The 19,312-nt window shown below is 37.7% G+C and overlaps 1 protein-coding gene across 1 annotated transcript in view; it reads left to right on the top strand.

Moving 5' to 3' along the window:
* Positions 1-19,312, top strand: part of SNX7 (sorting nexin 7) — a 126,161-nt gene that overhangs the window by 59,282 nt on the left and 47,567 nt on the right. Inside the window, exon 7 of the mRNA XM_036769205.1 lies at positions 369-455. Within this exon, the coding sequence (XP_036625100.1) occupies positions 369-455 (87 nt within the window). The remainder of the gene's footprint in view (positions 1-368; positions 456-19,312) is intronic.

Below are 19,312 nucleotides of genomic sequence, written 5' to 3'. Positions count from 1 at the left end.
GTTTTTTGGCAGGGCAGTTGGGGTTAAGTGACTTGCCCAAGGTCACACAGCTAGTACATGTGTCAAATGTCTGAGGCTGAATTTGAACTCAGGTCCTCCTGACTCCAGGGCTGGTGCTCTACTCACTGTGCCACCTAGCTGCCCCAAAAGCCCTCAATTCTAAAGACAAAACAAAACAAAAAACAACCTCCCCCCTCCAAAAAACCACCCCCAAATCAAGCCACCAGTGAGCCATATTGTAATCCTGCCCTCCTAATAGAAGAGTTTGTCTACATTGCTGAAATGCTTATTAATTTTGCTTCATAAGATTATCATTGAAACAATAGAATGAATTGCAACATGTTGTATCTGCATGTTTTAATACGAAGGGAGTTATGAAAAGAAGAGACCAAATTCAAGCAGAACTGGATTCCAGAGTTGAAGCTTTGACCTACAAAAAGGCTGAAAAGGAGGTGGTAAGTTTTCAGATTTATTCTTCTAATCATATAAAGTTTACTTTTAAGTGTTTGTTAGCAGTATATTTATATTTATCTCCATTAAATGTTTTTGAAGAATTTTTTTTGCAGGATTAAGAACTTAACATACAACCTAATTTATTTTGATTATCAAATAAGAAAGTTACATGTTATACTGTGGGGCCACATTCTAGTTGTGTTCTATGTTGAGTGGATGTTTGAGGACATTGCCTACTTAAAAACAAGAGAAAATAAAACTCCCTGCTTAATTATAATCATATTAATTGATTTTGATCCTAGGTGTGTGAGATTTGGTATATGTGTCTGGCTAAGAGTCAGAAAAACCCAAGTTCTCGTCTTACATCAGGCTAATACTAGCTTTGTGACCAGGGACAAGGGATTATATTTTCAATCCCCTTGACTACTTTCTAAAAACTAAAAGTTACAGATCAATTGCTAATTTGTATTGGAAGAAGGAGTTTCATACTGTGAGCTCCTTATGTGGGTAAAGTGACAGGTCCAGATTGTGGGGGACATACATACATACATACATACATACATATATGCCTAAAACCATACTTGTTATATCACTTGAACTCCATTGCCATCAGGGAAATCTTAATTCAAATCCTGCTTCAGATTCTTCCTGGTGGTTTAATTCTGGGTAAGTCATTTGACCTCTTTTGACTTCATTTCCCTATCTGTTCAATACTACCACCTGTGTTACCTATGAATCTCATATGAGATAACATGTGAAGAGCTTTGTGGACTTCGAGTGCTATAATTGATCTGTAAATGGACTATAAATGCTCATCACTCAGTAACCTTTCCTTCTTTAGAGGTCTGTATGATCCACATCTATCATCCAGTCAAAAAATCCTGGTAGCTGTTGTTTCTAGACATCCAGGACACTCTGCTTCCGTCCTCAATGAGTTTAGTATCTGGCTCGCAATCTTTCTCTCCTCCTTAACTCCTGCCCTTATACTAGAGGACTTCAACATATATATTGACACTTCTTTAAACACCCTAACCCCTCAGTTGCTCAACCTACTGACTTCTCATGACCTAGACTTCTATCCCACCTCAGTCACACCCAAAGATGATTATGCTTTGATCTCATCGTCAACCACACATGCTTCACCTCCATATTCAAGAACCCTGAAATCCCCTTATCTGACCATAATCTATTGCCTTTTCATCTATCCCTCTATCTTCCTCTGCTGAGCTGATGAGGACCTTGGTGTATACCAAGAGTTCGGATATGGAAGTTGTATGATGACTAATAGGAGAAACTGTAGAAGTGTGGAATTCGGGATGCCTAATGCTCCTGAGAGATTAATAAAGATAAGAATTGAGAGAAGCCCATCAGCTTTGGCGATCAAGAGTTAATTGGATGCAATAGCAACAACATTATAAAGAAAAAAAACAACTTTGAGTGATTTGACATTCCAATATATACCATTCCAGAAGACTGAAGGTGAAGCAACCTAACCCTCTCCTGACAAAGAAGTGACTCAAGGACTCAAAATGCAGAATGAGGCATATGTTTTTAGAAATGCCCAAAGTGAGGCTTTCCTTTGCTTGACAATGAATTTGTTTTGAAGATTTTCTCTTCTCCCTCCCCACTTCTTCCTTCCCTCCCTCTCTCCCCACTCCCTCTCTCTCTCCCTGCCTCCTCTCAGTGGAAAGGTTGGAGGGCGAGAAAATCAATGATTGTTAATTGAAAAAATTTAATTTATAGAAGAACACCAACAACAACTAGAATGGTAACTTTGGCGTCAGCAGTTTCAGCTGAGTGATGAGTTTGGAAGTCAGACTATGAAAGAATGAGTGAGGAGAATTGGAAATAACCAATATAGTCAGTTTTTTTTAAGGTGTTTGGCTGAGAAAAGGAAGAGAAATATATAGGATGATACCTTAAGGGGGTGGTAGGATCTAGAGAGACTTTTTGAGGATAAGGATAACTTGGACATATTTGTTGGTAGGAGGATATGAATCAATAAGTAGGTAGAGAAAGACTGAAGATTAGAGATAGAGGAAGGATAATGGGAGCAGTCAGTCTCTTGTAGAAGATGAGAAGGGATGGCATCAAAGATACATGTGGAAGGTTTGCCTTCCTGAAAAGAAAAGCCATCTCTTTATTAGTAAAGGAAGAGAAAAACATACTTCATAAGAGAAACCCCAAATACGTTTAGTTTGTATTTTGACATTCTTTCACACTCTTACTAAAGTTTAGTCCTGTGCTATTCTGTGATGAACAGCATAATGAAAAGACATAGGAGTGCTAGATAGATCATGGACAGGATGTAGAAGCCTGATCTTTGATGGAGCAATCATCTTTCTTTTTACCTTTGGATGGGGTGTCAAAGAGGAAATCAGAGGACAAACAGTGAATGAAAGATGGGGAACTCTTCCAGGGAATGATAATATAATTAATTTTTTCATATGGGACCACTTAACTTTTTAAGTAAAAACAAGAGCCTGAAAAAAAATAAAGAGGGAGGCAGTAGAAACAGCTTTTTGTCCAAATCAGTTGGGCTTCTTGTGCAAAAGAGGAATTCTCTTTGTCAAATGCTCAAGATACTTTCACACCTCTTATGGGCAAGCACATTACAAAGAATGGGTTGCAATGGTGATGCACTTTTTCCCCTGCAAGTGTAAGATGTGTCCTTTATCTGTAATAAGTAATTCTAAGGGTATTTGCAAGTCTCACAGAAAAAGACAGCTTGAAACCCAAGGATTTGTTCCCAGTGGGCATTCCAGTGATTCAGATATAGGTTTACTTCCAATGAACACTGGCTTTAGTATGCAGATTTTTTTAAATGAAAAGGAAAAATGTACTTGGGTTTTTCCCCAAATCCAAAGGCTGGAAAAATTGATTTTAGTTCGTTGTGGTTAGGTTTTCTTTCCTCAAAGAGGATGACCTTTTCTCCCAATACCGTTTTGCAGACTTCAGTAATTATATAGACTAGCCCCAAAACTTTGCTATATAGATGTATCTTATCTAAGCCATTATGGCTTATTTGTCAGCATTTATTTATGACCTAAATTTCTCTGAGTCATGGCCAAGGAAAAGCATTTTATACCTTTTTTTTTTTTGGAGGGTCTGGTAAAAGTGCTTTTTTAGGGTTTTTTTTTTCCTAAGAACAGGAAAAAAAAATTTTTCTACTGTATCGTTGTTATGAACACTTTGAAAAAATTCACATTTGAGCTTGAAAGATTTACCAAGAGGTCACTCTTCCTTCAAATTGAATAGATGACAGGCTACCCAGAGAATTTGTGTCTATACAGGATTACCAAATGAAATGCATTGGTTAAATTCAAATCAATCAAGTACAAATTTATGAAGTGAATCTTTTGTCCAGGGAACTTTGAACACTGGGGGTGCAAAAACAAAAAATGAAAAGCATTCCTTGATTACATTTTGTTGGGGAGAGGTCATATAATACACACAGGTAAAACACACTGTGATAAATACATGAAAGAAAAGTTTGGCTTCCTGGATAGAGGGCCAGACTTTAGAATGAAGAAGATTTGGGTTCAAGTCATGATTCTAACACAGTAGCTGTATAATAGGTGAAGTGTTTAACTGTTTGGTGCCCCATTCAGCATTTTAAAATTGTAAATTGCATGAGTTGCAGGTGTGCTTTGGCAGAAGGTAGCACAATGACTGTTTTCTAGGGGGTAAAAAATCACAGGTTCACACACCAGAACAAAAAATAATAATATTCCCCCTACAATCTTTTTGTCATCTACCTTACTCCTAAGACTAGAAACCGTGCCCTGAAGACTTAACCCTTTCAGTTCTAAAGCCTGGATTGTTTGGTGAGCATCTCCCAAGGTCCACTGTTGCAGGTGGGCTCCAGCCATGCTTTATTCTGTTATCCCATGTTGCCAACTGTCTTGTGACTGTGTACCTAACTCCTCTCCCTTTCCCCTTCTAGAACAATAGTCAAATCAGTACTATGATTACTTTTAGAAAGATTATACCGATCCATATCTCTGCGGCTCCACTCACCAACCTCAGTAACTTTACAAACCATTAGACTCCTTTTCTCACACCATTCCTTTATACTCATTTCCCCCAATTAGAATGTAACTTCTTTGAGGGCAGAGACTGCCACAATGCTTAGCACACATAGGAGCTATCTAATAAACATTTTTTCTTAACTGTATTGGAGAAGTACAGAATAGAATGGGCTGAAAAATTTGAGGATGATCACTTATGGATCAGCCAAAGCTTCAACTCTTGAAAAAGAATATTTCAGTAGGTAGAGATGGAAGAGTAGGAGGAAGCCAGGAGATAATTTCGGGCATGATTTATGTGCTACGTATTTTTTGCTGACCATGAACATGAGATCAAAAAAATCCCAAAACATTTTAAAAAGAAAAAAAAAAAACAGAAAAGCCTTTATGGGAACAAGTGAATGGCTTAGTGTTTAGGCGTTTCACACATTTCAAGCATTCAATGCATTTATTTCCCATTTTCTGAAGAGAAGAGCCTGCCAGTGTTACACTGGGAATACGCTAGCATTGGTTACTCTCACAAGTGGTAGGTAACCATGGCAACCCACCCCAGTGAGGTTGAGTGAGGGAGCAGCTCCCATGTAATCACTATGGTGACCCTGGCAAGGAACTGCAGATAGGCTGGTTGATCTCCATGACAACCCTGGCAGAGCCACTCTAGAGATAACCCTGGGGCTGTATCTTTAGTTCTCCTGCTGGGTCTGCTCTTAGGGACTCCCACCAAAACCTGCCCAAGGCTGCAAGATCAGTATGCATGGACACATTCAAATGAAAGCACTAATGCCCAGAGGGATGTTGCAGATAAAGTTGTAGCCAATTAAGAAAAAGATGGAGCAGTGATGACTCGTCCAGTCCTGTGCTTCTGGGACATTCTAGTGGTAACATCAACTGTATTAGTCAACCTTTAGTATGGCAAGTAACAGAACAATAGGAGATGAATGGGTAAACCTTTGGTCTTCCTGGCTTCCGTCTTGGTATCTTTCAGTTTGATATGCCACCATGGCCTTGAAATTGGGAAAAATCAGGGGTCAAGTCATGCTTCTGACACATTAGCTACATACTGGTCAAGTCACTTAACCTCTCAGTGCTTCTTTCCAATTTCTTAAATTATAGGTCATTTAGCAGTTATCCTTCTCCATCAGTGAAAGGAGTTTCCACACTGTGAGTTCCCTGCACTGATAAAATCCCTGGTCTGGACAAAAAAATAGTAATTAGTTTATTGAACTTCATACATAGAATTGATGGCATTATGAGGACCTTGTTTCTATAGACATATCTGTCAACAACTTCAGGGTTTAGTGAATTATGGAAAGTAAGGTACTTGAGGCAAGAATAGTTACGGTATCTATTTCCTGTCTTTCAAGATAATGTTTAATAAGCTGAGCACTCTTCAACATAGTGCTTAGGTAGTGCCAATGTTTTCTTACTTAAGTGTTTGACTCAACCCTATTAGAATGAGTGACCAGAAATTGTGTTCCTATTATTTGATGTACTTTAGAGTCCAAGCCCAATCTTATCTAACAAAAGTGTATTAAGTACTTAATAATGTCAGGTAGCTGGAGAAGAAAATGGCAAACCTCTCCAGTATATGCCAGGAGAATCCCAGATGAGATCATGAAGAGTTGACCATTACTGAAAGGACTGAACAATGTAAGGTTAGAGAAGTGAGGCATACTGAAGAGAGAGAGCTTACGTTGAAATCTGGAAGACCAGGGTTCAAGTTTGGCCTCTGACATATTCTGTATGACCCTGGATAAGTTACTTTACTGTAAGACTATGCCCAGAATGATGTTCTTCCTCACCTTTTCCCCTTAGTTTTCCTGGTTCCTTTCAAGACTCAATATCAATCCTTACGTCTGTAGGAGGGCTTTCCTGGTTTTATCAGCTTCTAGAGGTTTTCCCTCTAAGTTTACCTTCTGTCTGTCTCTTGCTAATGCTTACTAGTTGTGTATCTCTTGGCAAATAACTGAAGTTCTCTGTGTCTTGGTTTCCTTATCTGTGAAATGGGGATTATAGTACACTACTTTCCTCACAGCGTGGTTATGGGGTGGGGGGGAAGGCTTTTAGTGTGCTATGTAAATGTGACTTTATTATTATCATCATCATTATACTAGTGATTAAAAAAATAAGGCTCAGAACAGTTTATGGATTTGTCTTGGAGGCTGCATGAAATAATGGATAGAGGAAATGTCTTGGAGTCAGGAAGACCAGTGTTCAGGTTTTCACTGGGGTGTGTGTGTGTGACCCTGAGCAAGTCACTTTGTCAATACCTCCAGGCAATTTTCCAAAATTACTGGTTAAAGTTACAGCTCTGCATTTGTGGAGTGAATTTCTGTAAGTGAACTCCCTAGTGAAGTCACTTGATGGATAAAAATAAGGAGACAAATAGTTGAAGCTCCTGACTTCACAGGTTGTGAAGAAAGAGAAGACTTTCTAAAGTGTTATATATCCTTAACAAAAAAAGAGGGGGGGCAGTTAGGTGGCACAGGGATAGAACACTGGTTTTGGAGTTAGGAGGACCTGAGTTCAAATGTGGCCCCAGACACTAGCTGTGTGACCTTAACCGAGTCACTTAACCCTGATTGCCTCTAAAATAAAGTGCTATATGAAAGTGACTATTACCATCCTCGTGTTACAGATGAGAAAACCGGGGAAAACTTGTTCTACTCTGTCACACTGCTTAGCCATTACTAATAGACTGTGAGTTCCCAGATCCTTTTCTATAATAGCATTCTTTGCTTTTTGGCATCTGCATTCACTTTTATAAATAAATGGGACTGTCTGTCAATTTTAGCCATGAGTCAATAAGGACTGACATGACTTTGAATTTTTACCAAAGTAATCCTTTGATTACGCTAAAAGACAGAATTGGCAGATCTAGTTAAGGCATCAGTAATTGCATCGTGATGATTTTTAAAATTTTTAAAAATTTTTCATTTTTAAAATGCCCTAGGGATTATTGTATTAACGTGAATTTAGGGAAAAACCTGAACTTTGAAGCCTTATTATCCTGGTCTTCTTGTACCATTATATTTTCAAGTATGTGCTTGCTCATCTCCCAACTAGGTCTGAATAGAGTGATCTTCAAATGGGAGTTCTCATTTCCTCTCTCAAAGGGTGTGTGTATGTGTGTGTGTGTGTATGTGTGTGTGTGTATGCATATATGTATACATATTCAGGTATATATAAAATAGACGGGTATACATTCATGATTGTATATGTGTGTATATATATTATATATGGAAATGTATATATACATATATGATATATATACACAAATATATATGTATTTATTCACTCAGTCCTGATATCTGGTCAACTGACAGATCCTTTCATTTCTACCTCTGTAACGTCTCTCACATGTGCCTCCTTCTTTTCCTTGACACTGCCCCAATCTGCTGAAGACCCTCTTCACCTCGCTGCTGGACAATTGTAATAATTTGCTTGGTCTCCCTGCCTCATCTCTCCTCATTCTAGTCCATCCTCCACTCAGCTGTCAAATTGAACCTCTTAAAATATAGATCTGACTATATTGCCCCCCCCGCCCCCAATTCCATAAACTGCAATGGCTCCCTATTACCTCCAGGGGCAATTACAAAATCCTCCATTTGTCATTCATTGCTCTTCATAACCTGGATCCTTCTTTTAATACTGTACTGTCTTCCATGTACTCTACAATCCAGTGACATTGGCCTCCTTGCTATTCCTCATATAAAACACTTTCTTTGGACACAGAGTCAATAGTCAGTAAACCTTTATTAAGCACCTAATGTGTTCCAGTCACTGTATTAAGTGCTGGTGGTACAAATGAGAAAAAGAAAAATAGTTCCTGCCATCTAGGAGCTTACAATCTAATGGGGAAAGACAATACTCAGATGGAAGCTGAAAGGTGAAGGGAGGGGGCTGATGTTCCTGGAGTTAGAACTAAGCAGAGGAGCTGGAGGGAAATGAGGAGTGCACAGAGCATTTTCACTCTCTGTCCTTCCATGCCTACAATGCTTTCCTTTCTCATCTCAGCCTCCTTACTCTCTTCCCTGGTTTCCTTAAAGTCTCAGATAAAATCTCATCTTCTACAGGAAGCCTTTCCCAACCTTGCTTAATTCTAGTGCCTTCTCTCTATAGATTATTTCCTGTTTATCCTACACATAGCTAGCTTTTAAAATTTTATTTTCTGTTCGAAATTCTCCCCCCCCCCCCCCCGCCTTCCCCACCCATTGAGGAACCAAGAAATACAATACCTGCATTTATCTACACACACACACACACACACACACACACACACACACACACACACATATACACACACAAAAATACACACATATATAAAGTCCTGCAAAATGTTTCCACATAAGCCACATTGCCAAAAAAAAGACAAGAAAAAAATAAGTAAAGAAAAAAATGCTTTAATCTGCCCTCAGGGTCCATTAGTTCTCTTTCTGGAGGTGACTAACATTTTTCATTATGAGTCCTTCGGGACTGTCATAGATCATTGTATTGTTCAGAGTAGCCAAGTCTTTCATAGTTGATTATTGTTACAATGTTGCTGCAATTGTGTACAATGTTCTCCTAGTTCTCATTTCACTTTGTATCAGTTCATGTAAGTCTTCCCAGGTTTTTCTGAAACCATCTCCTTCATTATTTGATCAATGCTATTCTATCACAATTCTATGCCACAGCTTATTTAGTCATTCCCCAATTGATGGGCATCGCCTCAGTTTCCAATTCTTTGCCACCACAGAAAGAGCTGCTATAAGTATGTTTGTACTTGTGGATCCCTTTCTTTTTCCTTTGATCTCTTTGGACGTATACCTAGTAGTGATATTTCTGGGTCAAAGAGTATGCAGCTTTATAGCCCTTTGGGTATAGTTCCAAATTGTTCTCCAGAGTGGTGGAGCCAGTTCACAAATCTACCCACAGTACATTAGTGTCCATATTTTTCCACATCTTCCTTCAGCATTTGTCATTTTCCTGTTTTGTCATGTTAGCCAATCTGATGGGTGTGAGGTGGTATCAGAGTTGTTTTAATTTGCATTTCTCAAATCAATAGTGATTTAATAATTTTTTAATATGACTATTGATAGCTTTGATCTTTTCATCCCCTTTCACCCTGAGTATTGCCTGAAGCTACTTAAACTCTGCGTCTACTTTCTGTTCTCCATTACCTTCTCCGCAGAACTGCTAAAATATTCTTCCTAGAGTACAGGTCTGACCCCAAGTCACTTCCCTTGCTCAGACCTTTAGTGACTTCAAATGGCCTTTGAATAAAATAGGAATTTCTCAGCCCAGTGTTTGAGGCCCTCAAAAGTCTGGCTTCAACTTATCTTTCCAACTGATTTTGTCTCTTCCTATTCACAAGCAACATCCTAGCCAGGTAGTACTAGCTTTTCCCTGAACTTGACATTCTATCTCCTGCCTTTGGACATCTCTATAAGCCATTCCCTGATGCCTAAAAATCTTGTCGTACTCATCTCAAATTTAAGAATCCTCTTCTTCCTTCAAGAGCAAGCCAAAATGCCACCTCTTTTGAAATGCTTTAGTTATTAATGCATTCTCTCCTCTAATACTTTTTATTTACATATATCTATACATGGTGTGCATCCTCTTCCCACCCATAATGGAACAGAAGATCCTCCAGGGAAAGGTAGGTAGTTACTCAATGTTGATTAAATTGAATCCTCAATCTGCCTTTCTTTAACTTCCATCTATTGCTTCTAGTTCTTCCCTCTGACCCCAAGGAGAAAATCTAATTCCTCTTTTATATGATAGTTCTTCCAGTGCATGAAGACAGCTGTCCTACTCTATAAGCCTTTGCCTTCCCAAGGCCACTGATAGCAGAGGCCCTTCAGGGGAAACTAACAACAACTTTGTTAAATACATTATTACCTTTACTCTTTTACCTTACTTGAAAAGAGTAGAGACTTTCTAGATTGAGAAGAACATGACATGAAACACCATGGCAGGATGAGGCTAGGTAAGGTCACATCAGGACAAATATAAAATTGCTTGATGTGGAGCATTTCAAAAGATTTTCATATGGTTTTCTTCAGTGAAAGTAGATGTACTAGTACTTGCAAATTGATTTAATTGTTGTGGTGGTGGTAGTGGAAATAAAGGTCATGGGAAAATAGAGGAAGAAAAATTTGGAGATGTCTAGAAGGAGTTAGAGTTTTACCAAAGTTTTCACAGGCAGGATTTGTGATTTGAAAATATCTTATTCCCTTCACAATAAGATAAATAAGGGACATTTGTAATGCTCAGTCATGCTGTATGGCTACTGTGGCTTCAGTATTTTGAATGAATGAGCTGTTGTTTTCTTTTCCTCACAGGGCGCCTTAATATAAATGACATTTAGCAAAATGCAGAGTCCCTGAGAAAGTGATCGGGTGATAAAAAATCTTGAGCTTTTTGTCAGTGTTCTTATTGTGCTAAAGGAAAATCAATTCTTTAGCTCTATTGCTTTCAATATGAATTTGTGGATTTCACCATACTCTTATTTATGAAATTTTAAATTTATGCTTTTTATTAATTTAGCTCTACTGAGTGCTAATAATTACATAGAATATCCTCAAAACACAGCTTCCTGATGAAAAAAAATCAAAACCTTGTGGAGATAGGACAAAGTAAATATCATTGTTTTTATCTTGTCCACTACTGGAGCTATCTCAAAGAGGCTTTCATTTAGTCTGCAGAACATGAGCTCATATCCCAATAATTTTAGTAAACTATGAAAAACAATCATTTCTACCTCCTGCACAATAGTTCATTTAACGTTCAATATAAAAGGGCAGTAGGATAGCAATTTGTCCCAGGATTGTTTCTATCAAATGTAAGATATGATCAGTGATGATGAGAGTAATGATAGCTTCTGCTTTATGCGTATATGTGCATCTTTGCTTTTTGCAAGGTACTTTACGTATGTTAGCTCATGTGAACTTCACAACCACTAGGTTAATACATGTAGTATATCCGTGTTTTACAAATAAGGAAACAGAAATTCAGAGCCATTAAATGACTTGCTCATGTCTGTCCAGTGAATAAATGTCTGAGGTGAAATTTAAACGAGAGTCTTCCTGACTTTAAGCCCAACAAGCTAAGTTCAACAGACTGTTCAGATGTCACATTTGTTCGAAAGCTTCTGGCCCTGTTTGACCAATTTCTTTGAACCAGTGCCTGCTCTGTTTCATCTAGGACTGCCTCTTAAGTTCCTGAGTGCTGGGCAAAGATGGACCTCCTTCTGCCATCTGGAAATGATAGATCTGAAATGGCAAAAATGACACTGGGTAGATGCTAGCATGGGAATGTTTCTCACACCAACATTTCCATAGAATATTTGTTTTATCCCCAAACAGAAGCTTAAAGATGGGAACCCCAGGTCTGTCACTTATATTGTTTGTTGGGCTACATGTAAGCATTTCTCATTTATGTTGTATTAGAGTAGATTCCTCTTCTGATTGTCTTTTTCCTTCCCTTCAATATGGAGCAGAGGTGACCACAAGGTTCCAAAAACTCTTTCAGTAGAGCTCAAACTCTTTCATATCCAACCAAGGTGGAAAAGCAGTGCTAGGTCATACATGTTTTGTCTGTGGACTGGACTGTGTGAATTTGGGGTACTACATCACCAGGGTGGCAACAGGGTATTAAAATTTTTTCTAGCCCAGCAGTCTTGCTTCAGTAGAAAGAAGAGTACCACCCAGATTAAATCTCTGATTTCTGAATTACTCAACTATTATTATAATGGAGAAGAATATGACTATTTTTATTGCTAACAGGACATATGTCATATTTAAATAACAAACTTCTTCAGGGCTATGAAGCGTGGCTTTTCTAAATATGTATTGTACCTGGAATTTAAGTTTTGAAAATAACCCTGTGCCAGGGCTAAGTTATTATGCCAGCCACCAGGACTCCGTAATGTAGTGTTCTGTGAATCACGTTCTCAGAGAGGGGGATCCTAGGAAAATATTATTCAAGAGAAGCAAAAGCTTTATAGGAGTTCTTAACCTTTTTTTTTCTTTTGTCATGGAAACCCTTGGCAATCAGTCTGATGAAGTCTATGCACTTCTCAAAATGATGTTTTTAAAATAAATACCAATTATATTGGAATATAGTTATCAAAAAGTTTTCTTAAACAGGATTATAGTACCCAGATTTAAATTCAGTATAAACTCCTGGTTTATAAGAAATCTAAAGTAGTTTCTTTAGTTCTGAACCTCCTTCTTAGGATAGAATTCAGTTCCCTGGAGATTCATAGATAAAGAGAAGATTTTCCAGTAAAGCTTTGAAAGTTCCTGAAGTTTTGTTTTTGTTGGTGACTCATCCAACTGAAAGTTCAGAGACACTTCACATTAGTTTTTTGTATATGTAATGTGGATCTAGATTTCCTAAATCAAGGATCGAGAGTTGTAAACTGTGAAAGAAAATCATCCTTTACGTGGCTAATTAAACATCTGTTTAAAATCACCATCCATAATGTAAGCCAAAACCTGATCATTTACTCATACGGATTTAACTGATGACAATTTTCAAAGTTCTTGGGTTATTTTTCATAAAAACTAGATGTAAAATATGTGGAGAGGAGGCAGAACATTTTTCACTGATTCTAAATTTTTTATCAGACAATGGCAATTTGCATTATGAAGTCACCACATTTGGGAGCAACTCATTTTAGAATGCATGTAGAAACCCAGCTTCTACAGCCTACATTTTGATGCATGCCTCATTTGTGTGGGGGTGGAGCCGTTTGGAGGGCAAGGGCAGGGAAAGAGGCGTCACATTTTTATAGCTATTTTGGTGAAGGAAAATGAATGCAATGCATAATTCTGATACTGCATCTTTAATGGTTTTACAACAACATAGACAGAACCATGGAATAGTGGGAAAGTCTGGTAATTTCCTGCCCTTTGGTTTGTGATGTTATCTCTGAGCTTGCTGTGAACCTGTGTTCAGGTTTGTGCTCAAAGTAGATAAGATAGTTAGCACAGATGTTGTATATAGTAATCCAAAAGATGTCCAAATTTCCTTTTGCATTTAGGTTTGGTACGAATGAGGAAACTTGGTTGAGAAACTACTTGTTACATTCTCCAGAGTGCCTAGGACAAAGGAAATATTGTTATTTTTTGATTGATTCCTTTTTGTTATGCCAGGACCGGAGTAATAAATGTAACTTGACGACGATATCCCTGATTTTCAGAATATAGGCATTTTATCTTCAGAATTTCGTTCTTCACAGCTTATCATCCTTCCTGTCTCTTCCAGTAAAATTTTAGGCCCAAGAGTTACTACTCTCCGGGCTTTCTCTGAACCCTTTGAAATCTCTTCTCCCAAATCAAGGCTGCCCAGCTTTCTCTCTAAATCATAAATTCCAAGTTGCCACAGTCATTTTACCTCCAAGGTTCCCATTATTCTGTCCCAGGAACTAGTTCCCTCTTGTCAGTGAGAATTAAATCTAAAAGAGTAGTTCTCGTTGTTTTCTCTTCCTTTTGAGGAATGAGGTTATCATTAGGGTGAATCTAGAAATTATTAGCTGTTCTTCAGGCAAAGAGAGCATTCCAGCAGATAATGTGATTAAATGAATCCCCCTCATTTGTACTGTACCTCTTTGTGAATTCTATGTTCCAAACTCTTCATCTAGCCCTGAATCTCTCCATGTGGTTTGTAGTATATGCTTAAGACACTCTCACTTCCCTTGCCCTGTTGATTTTGTCATAATGTTTTCCAAAATAGCTTCCCAAAATGCTATAGCTTCTTATTATGCAATTCTTTTCTGTTGTGTCCCCTCTTTTCCCTATCCTGTTCCTTTTGAATAAAGCACACCCTTTCAGAGCCAAATCTTTGTTCTAATCCCTCCAACTCTCAGACATGCCTCCATGGTAAAATTTGTTTCCAAGCGTTAATCTCTCTAGTTCACTTTCATAGTGCCCATACATTATGTGTTTGTGAATAGCCATATGGAGCCATGGGCTTTATCCTGGGCTCATTTCTTGGATTTATCTCTTGTTAATTTCTGGATATTGACTTTTAGTCAATTAGCAAGTAAAAATAAGTGTTCTGAGCACAATAAGGAAAATGCAGTCCTCCCACTAGCTTTTATTAAGTGCCTTTATGTAGAATAGAAACCTCCTTCCCCTAAGCGAATTACCATTCACATTAAGGAAGTGTTATTCCAATTTTTTTTTTCATCGCCAAATTTCTAAATCCCACAGGATGGGGGCAGGTGTACCCGGTACAGGTTGACTTTCACTTTTGGGAAGGATTTGAGGTCAAAACTATGAGGAAAGTTGAAGGAATACTTTCTGGTTTCTGAGCAAAATATGGGAACCTTGAAGAAATCTTTTTCTTTCTCCCTTCTATTTAAATTTCACAGGGATATGAGAAATATGGTACAACTAACATTCGTTAAATATTTTCCATATATAAAGCATTGCAAGTTGAATGGGACAGTAAATTATCAAATAAGCAGTGCAATGGAAAAGAACATGGTCAGGAATAAGATTATTTTCATTTAAAATGAAGTGACTTCTTAAAAATAAAGTTTTACTATTATCTTTTGTTTTTACATCATTCACGTTCCCCATTCTATCGCTTCCCCCCTCCCTCCCAGGCATTTCTTATCATTGATGTTAAAGGGGGTTGGGGAAGGCAGGAAAAAATACCCTATAATATTAGAAAAATATGATTTGATTTGCCGTGTTCCATACCCATTAGCCCTAACCTCACCAAAGAAGTGTATTTCTGTGGGAGGGAGGGCAAGGTACACCTTCTCATATGTCCTTTTTTGAACTAAATTTAAAATTTAATATGGACATATCGCAGCCATCAAGCCCCACTCCCCACCCTTGTGGATTCTCTTATACAATTTTTTTTAATAACTAAGGACTGTTATTTAGACTGTCAAAGAATATAACTTTTTTTTATTACAATAAGCCATCATTTTCAGTTGCATTTGTTATAGAGGGCACTGTCTTATGTAAAATGAAGTATGCAGGCTTAATGTCTGCCTTTGGTCTAGATACTTGTGTGTGAGACAACTCAAGTAATATTCGGAGACTTCTCATAGAAGCAAAAAGGAGAAAAAGGAGTCTTCATTTACAATCTCGCAAGAGAGGGCAGTCTCCAAACTGATAGACAATCAGTAGGGAAAGGCAGGGCCCAGAAAGCAGAACTTACTTATATACCTTAACACAAACAACCCCCACCCACCACTGACCTTTACTGTCCTTGGTGGAGTTCAGGCTCACAATCCAAACGCAGAAATCTAACCCAGGTACAAGGAACAAGGAAACACTAATTTAGACAATACCCACTCTTAACACTTTTATCCTTATTTGGCGAGGACACAGTTCAGGTGATTTTTAGTAACTCGAAACAAACCCTGAGCCATGCCGAAAAGTCCTCACCTCCATTTATCCCACTCAATTCACAGAAAGGCTGAGACCCAGATTCCATGAGAGTTCTTCACTATCCCATTCACTTGTACTCTGAGACAGACAAGAATATGTAAAGAGAGGTAACAGTGACCAGGGAAATTACCACTTTGGGGAAAAAAAAAAAAGCTTTGTATCAAATATTTCTGATAAGCATCTTATATTTAAGAAATAGAAGGAATAGATATGTGATATATTAGCATATATAGAGACACAGAAAATATAAGGCAATGTGCTACAATGGGTACAGAGCCCTTCTTGAAGCCAGAGAAGTCATTGTTCAGGGGATATAATAGTGACTGTATGGATAAGTCCTCTCAGTAATTGGGCCAATGGTGTCAAACTCAAATAAAAACAAGGCCATTAAACTATATGTAAGAATCCCTGAGGGCCACATACTCATTTATAAATCATATGTTAACATTGATTATGTTCTGTTGTATTTTTATTTATTTTATTAAATATTTTACATTTTAATCTGGTTCAGGCCATTTAACTGTTTGACACCTTAGCTCTAGGCAATTCTTTAAGACTGAGCTACAGATAAGGTGACTTTCTTCTTTGATAGAAGGAGTTTCTTCACCCAAGGGTACCAAAGAAATTCTAGGCTCCTATAAAATCACTCTATCATCAAAATTAACAAACAATTCTTAAAAATATAAACTGGAAACTATTAATAACCATATGAAAGACTGCTGCAAATCACTAACAACTAAAAGCCTCCACTACAAATGAAAATAACTTAGAACATGGCTCTTGACTTTTCTGGCATGGACCCCTTTGGCAGTCTGGTGAAACCTATGGACCCCTCCTCTGAATAATGTTTTTAATCAATAAAGTAAAATACATAGCATTATAAAGGCAGTCAATCATACTGAAATATAGTTATCCAAATACACAATGTGTGTATGTGTGTGTGTGTGTGTGTGTGTGTGTGTGTGTGTGTGTATTTTAAAGTTCTTGACCCTCAGTTTAAGAACCTCCAACTTAAAGGTTTTACAAGCAGCAAATTTGCAAAGAAGGCAAAAGATGGAAATAGCCAGTGTTGGAGGGGCTATGGAAAAATTTGCATACTCAGTGTTGAAGGAACTATGACTTGGGAAGAACTTGAAACTATGCTTTAGGAAAAAAAAAGTGACTAAAATATTCATATCTTTTAAAATATATTCCAAGGAGATCAAAGACATAGTTTCTTAGATAACAAAATATTTATAGCAGTGCTCAGTGCATACGTGTGTGTGTGTGTTTGTGGGGTAGCAAAGACCTGCAGACAAAACTCATCACATGGCTCAGCAGATTGTTGGTACATAAATGTAATGGCACATTACTGTGTTATACTTAAAAGTCATTCTGAAGATTGCAGAGAAGCTTGGGAAGACTTATGAGCTGGTTGAAAAGAATAGAACCAGGAAAACAATATATATGCTAAATAAATATAAATGGAAAGAATTTTAAAAAAAGAAACAATGCTCTGTAATTTAATGACCAAGCATGGCCCTGGAGAAGAGCAGAAAAATTATATCCCTTTCCATTATTTGAGAGGAGGGGAGCATATAGGTATGAATAATTATAAGTACTGTTAGACCTGATTAATGGTTTTACTATTTTTTTCTCCCTGCTTTAAATTTTTATTCTTTGTTTCAAGGGATAATTTCCTGTGTAGGGGAAGGGCAAGCAACTATATTCTGAAATGCAGTTGTTATAAAAACAAAAGATAACAATAAAAATGTTTAAAAATCAAAAGTCAGATATTTACAATTGAAGATAACACGATGGCAACATGGATAGAGCTGGCCTCAGAATCAAGTGGAATTAGGTTCAAATCCAGGCTCTGACACCTTGTGGCTGTGGGACCCTAAACAAATTTGACCTCTCAGTGCCGTAGGAATCTCCTAAAACTAAAAGATCTACCTACATTGGTAGAGGGAGTTTCCCATACCAATAAAATCACAGGCACAGTCCCAATTTCAATCCTATTTACATTTGGTACTAGGAAAATAATAATTGCATTTTATGGTTTGGTTGAAGAAGTAGGAATTTTGGAGGCTATACACTGAGTGAATTGCTTTCCATTTTTCAGTTGCATGTTTTCATGAAAACTTTACGTAGATACTATTTGAAAAGCAGTTTAGAATGTAGAGAGGAGAGAATTTGGTTAATTGGTCCAAATGTGATATCCTACCATGACACTGGGGTAGAGGAGTCTATCATTCTTTGTTCCTGAAGTCTCGAGGTCAAGAAGTATGCAATGAATGGGTGAATGTTGAAATTTACCTGGGAAATCATAAGTTCAACTAGGCCACAGAATAATTTACAAGTCTGTGAAAGTGAGAGAGAGAGAGTTAACTTATAACTGTCCCATTAAAGTCTTCTTCTGGTTCTTCATTTTGGTATGAAAGTGATACTTGGTTCTCAAAACTATGCCAATGGAACTCAGGCTCTGGCAGATTGCACCGAAGAGGAGAGGCTGTGAGTACAGGTTCAGAAAACCGTTTTGTTATTCAGTGCCTAGTTTAACTAATTTCTCAGAGATTTATTATTAGGTTAGCTGTAGAGCAATGAATATTTTGGGTCTTGGAAACTTTTTTTTTTTTGATACTGTGTCTCCCTGTCTTGCCCAGGCTGGAAGTACAGTGGTCACTCATGGGCTCAACCCCACATCTGATCAGCAGCTGACCTGCTCCCTTCACCCTTTTTTAGGCAGTCTGGTTGTTCTCTCTAGCCCCACAGGGGTCACCGTAGTGGTGCCAAACTTAGTGAAGACACCCAATTAGCTTTAGCCACACTGAAGCTTCAAACTCCCAAACTCAAGCAATCCACCAACCCCAGCCTTCTTAGTAGCAGGGACTATAGGTGTGTGCCACCACATCTATAGCCTCGTAGTTGTAATGGGGAGCTGCAACCTGTCATTGAAAGGAATACCCACACAGATAAAATAATGGATCCTTCATGTTTTAAAGAAGTAATATATTAAGGAAGAAATCTAAAAAGTCCAAAAACCAATATATGACATTCTTTCCAAGCCCACCTTGGATGATAACTATTTTTTTTTCAGGCAGAAAAATATAAACTTTCAGGTCTGAGTCTTTATCCTTCATTCCTATTTAAAGACTTTAAGAAAAACAGGAAATGTGAAATTCCAATGAAAAAAAGTAAGGCAGAAACAAATATGGAAGGGCCACCACTGACTTTCTCTACTATCCAAACAAGTCACTTAACTCTTGGTCCTTTAGTTTTTCCTCTTTTGCCAAAAGAAAATTAGACTATTTTGTTTCAAATTGTATTCATGTCAAGGGTAGTGATTTGGAAGTTTGAATTATATTTTGTGGTGTTCTGAGTTATCATTGTTTCTTTTTCTAGAAAGACTCTGGCAGAATCTACCTTTTTTTTTTTTAACCCATCAAATAA

The sequence above is a fragment of the Trichosurus vulpecula genome, chromosome 7, assembly GCF_011100635.1.
Source record: "Trichosurus vulpecula isolate mTriVul1 chromosome 7, mTriVul1.pri, whole genome shotgun sequence".
Taxonomy (NCBI): Eukaryota; Metazoa; Chordata; class Mammalia; order Diprotodontia; family Phalangeridae; genus Trichosurus; species Trichosurus vulpecula.
The sequence above is the reverse complement of the archived record's forward strand: the minus strand, read 5'-3'. Positions and strand labels throughout refer to the sequence as shown.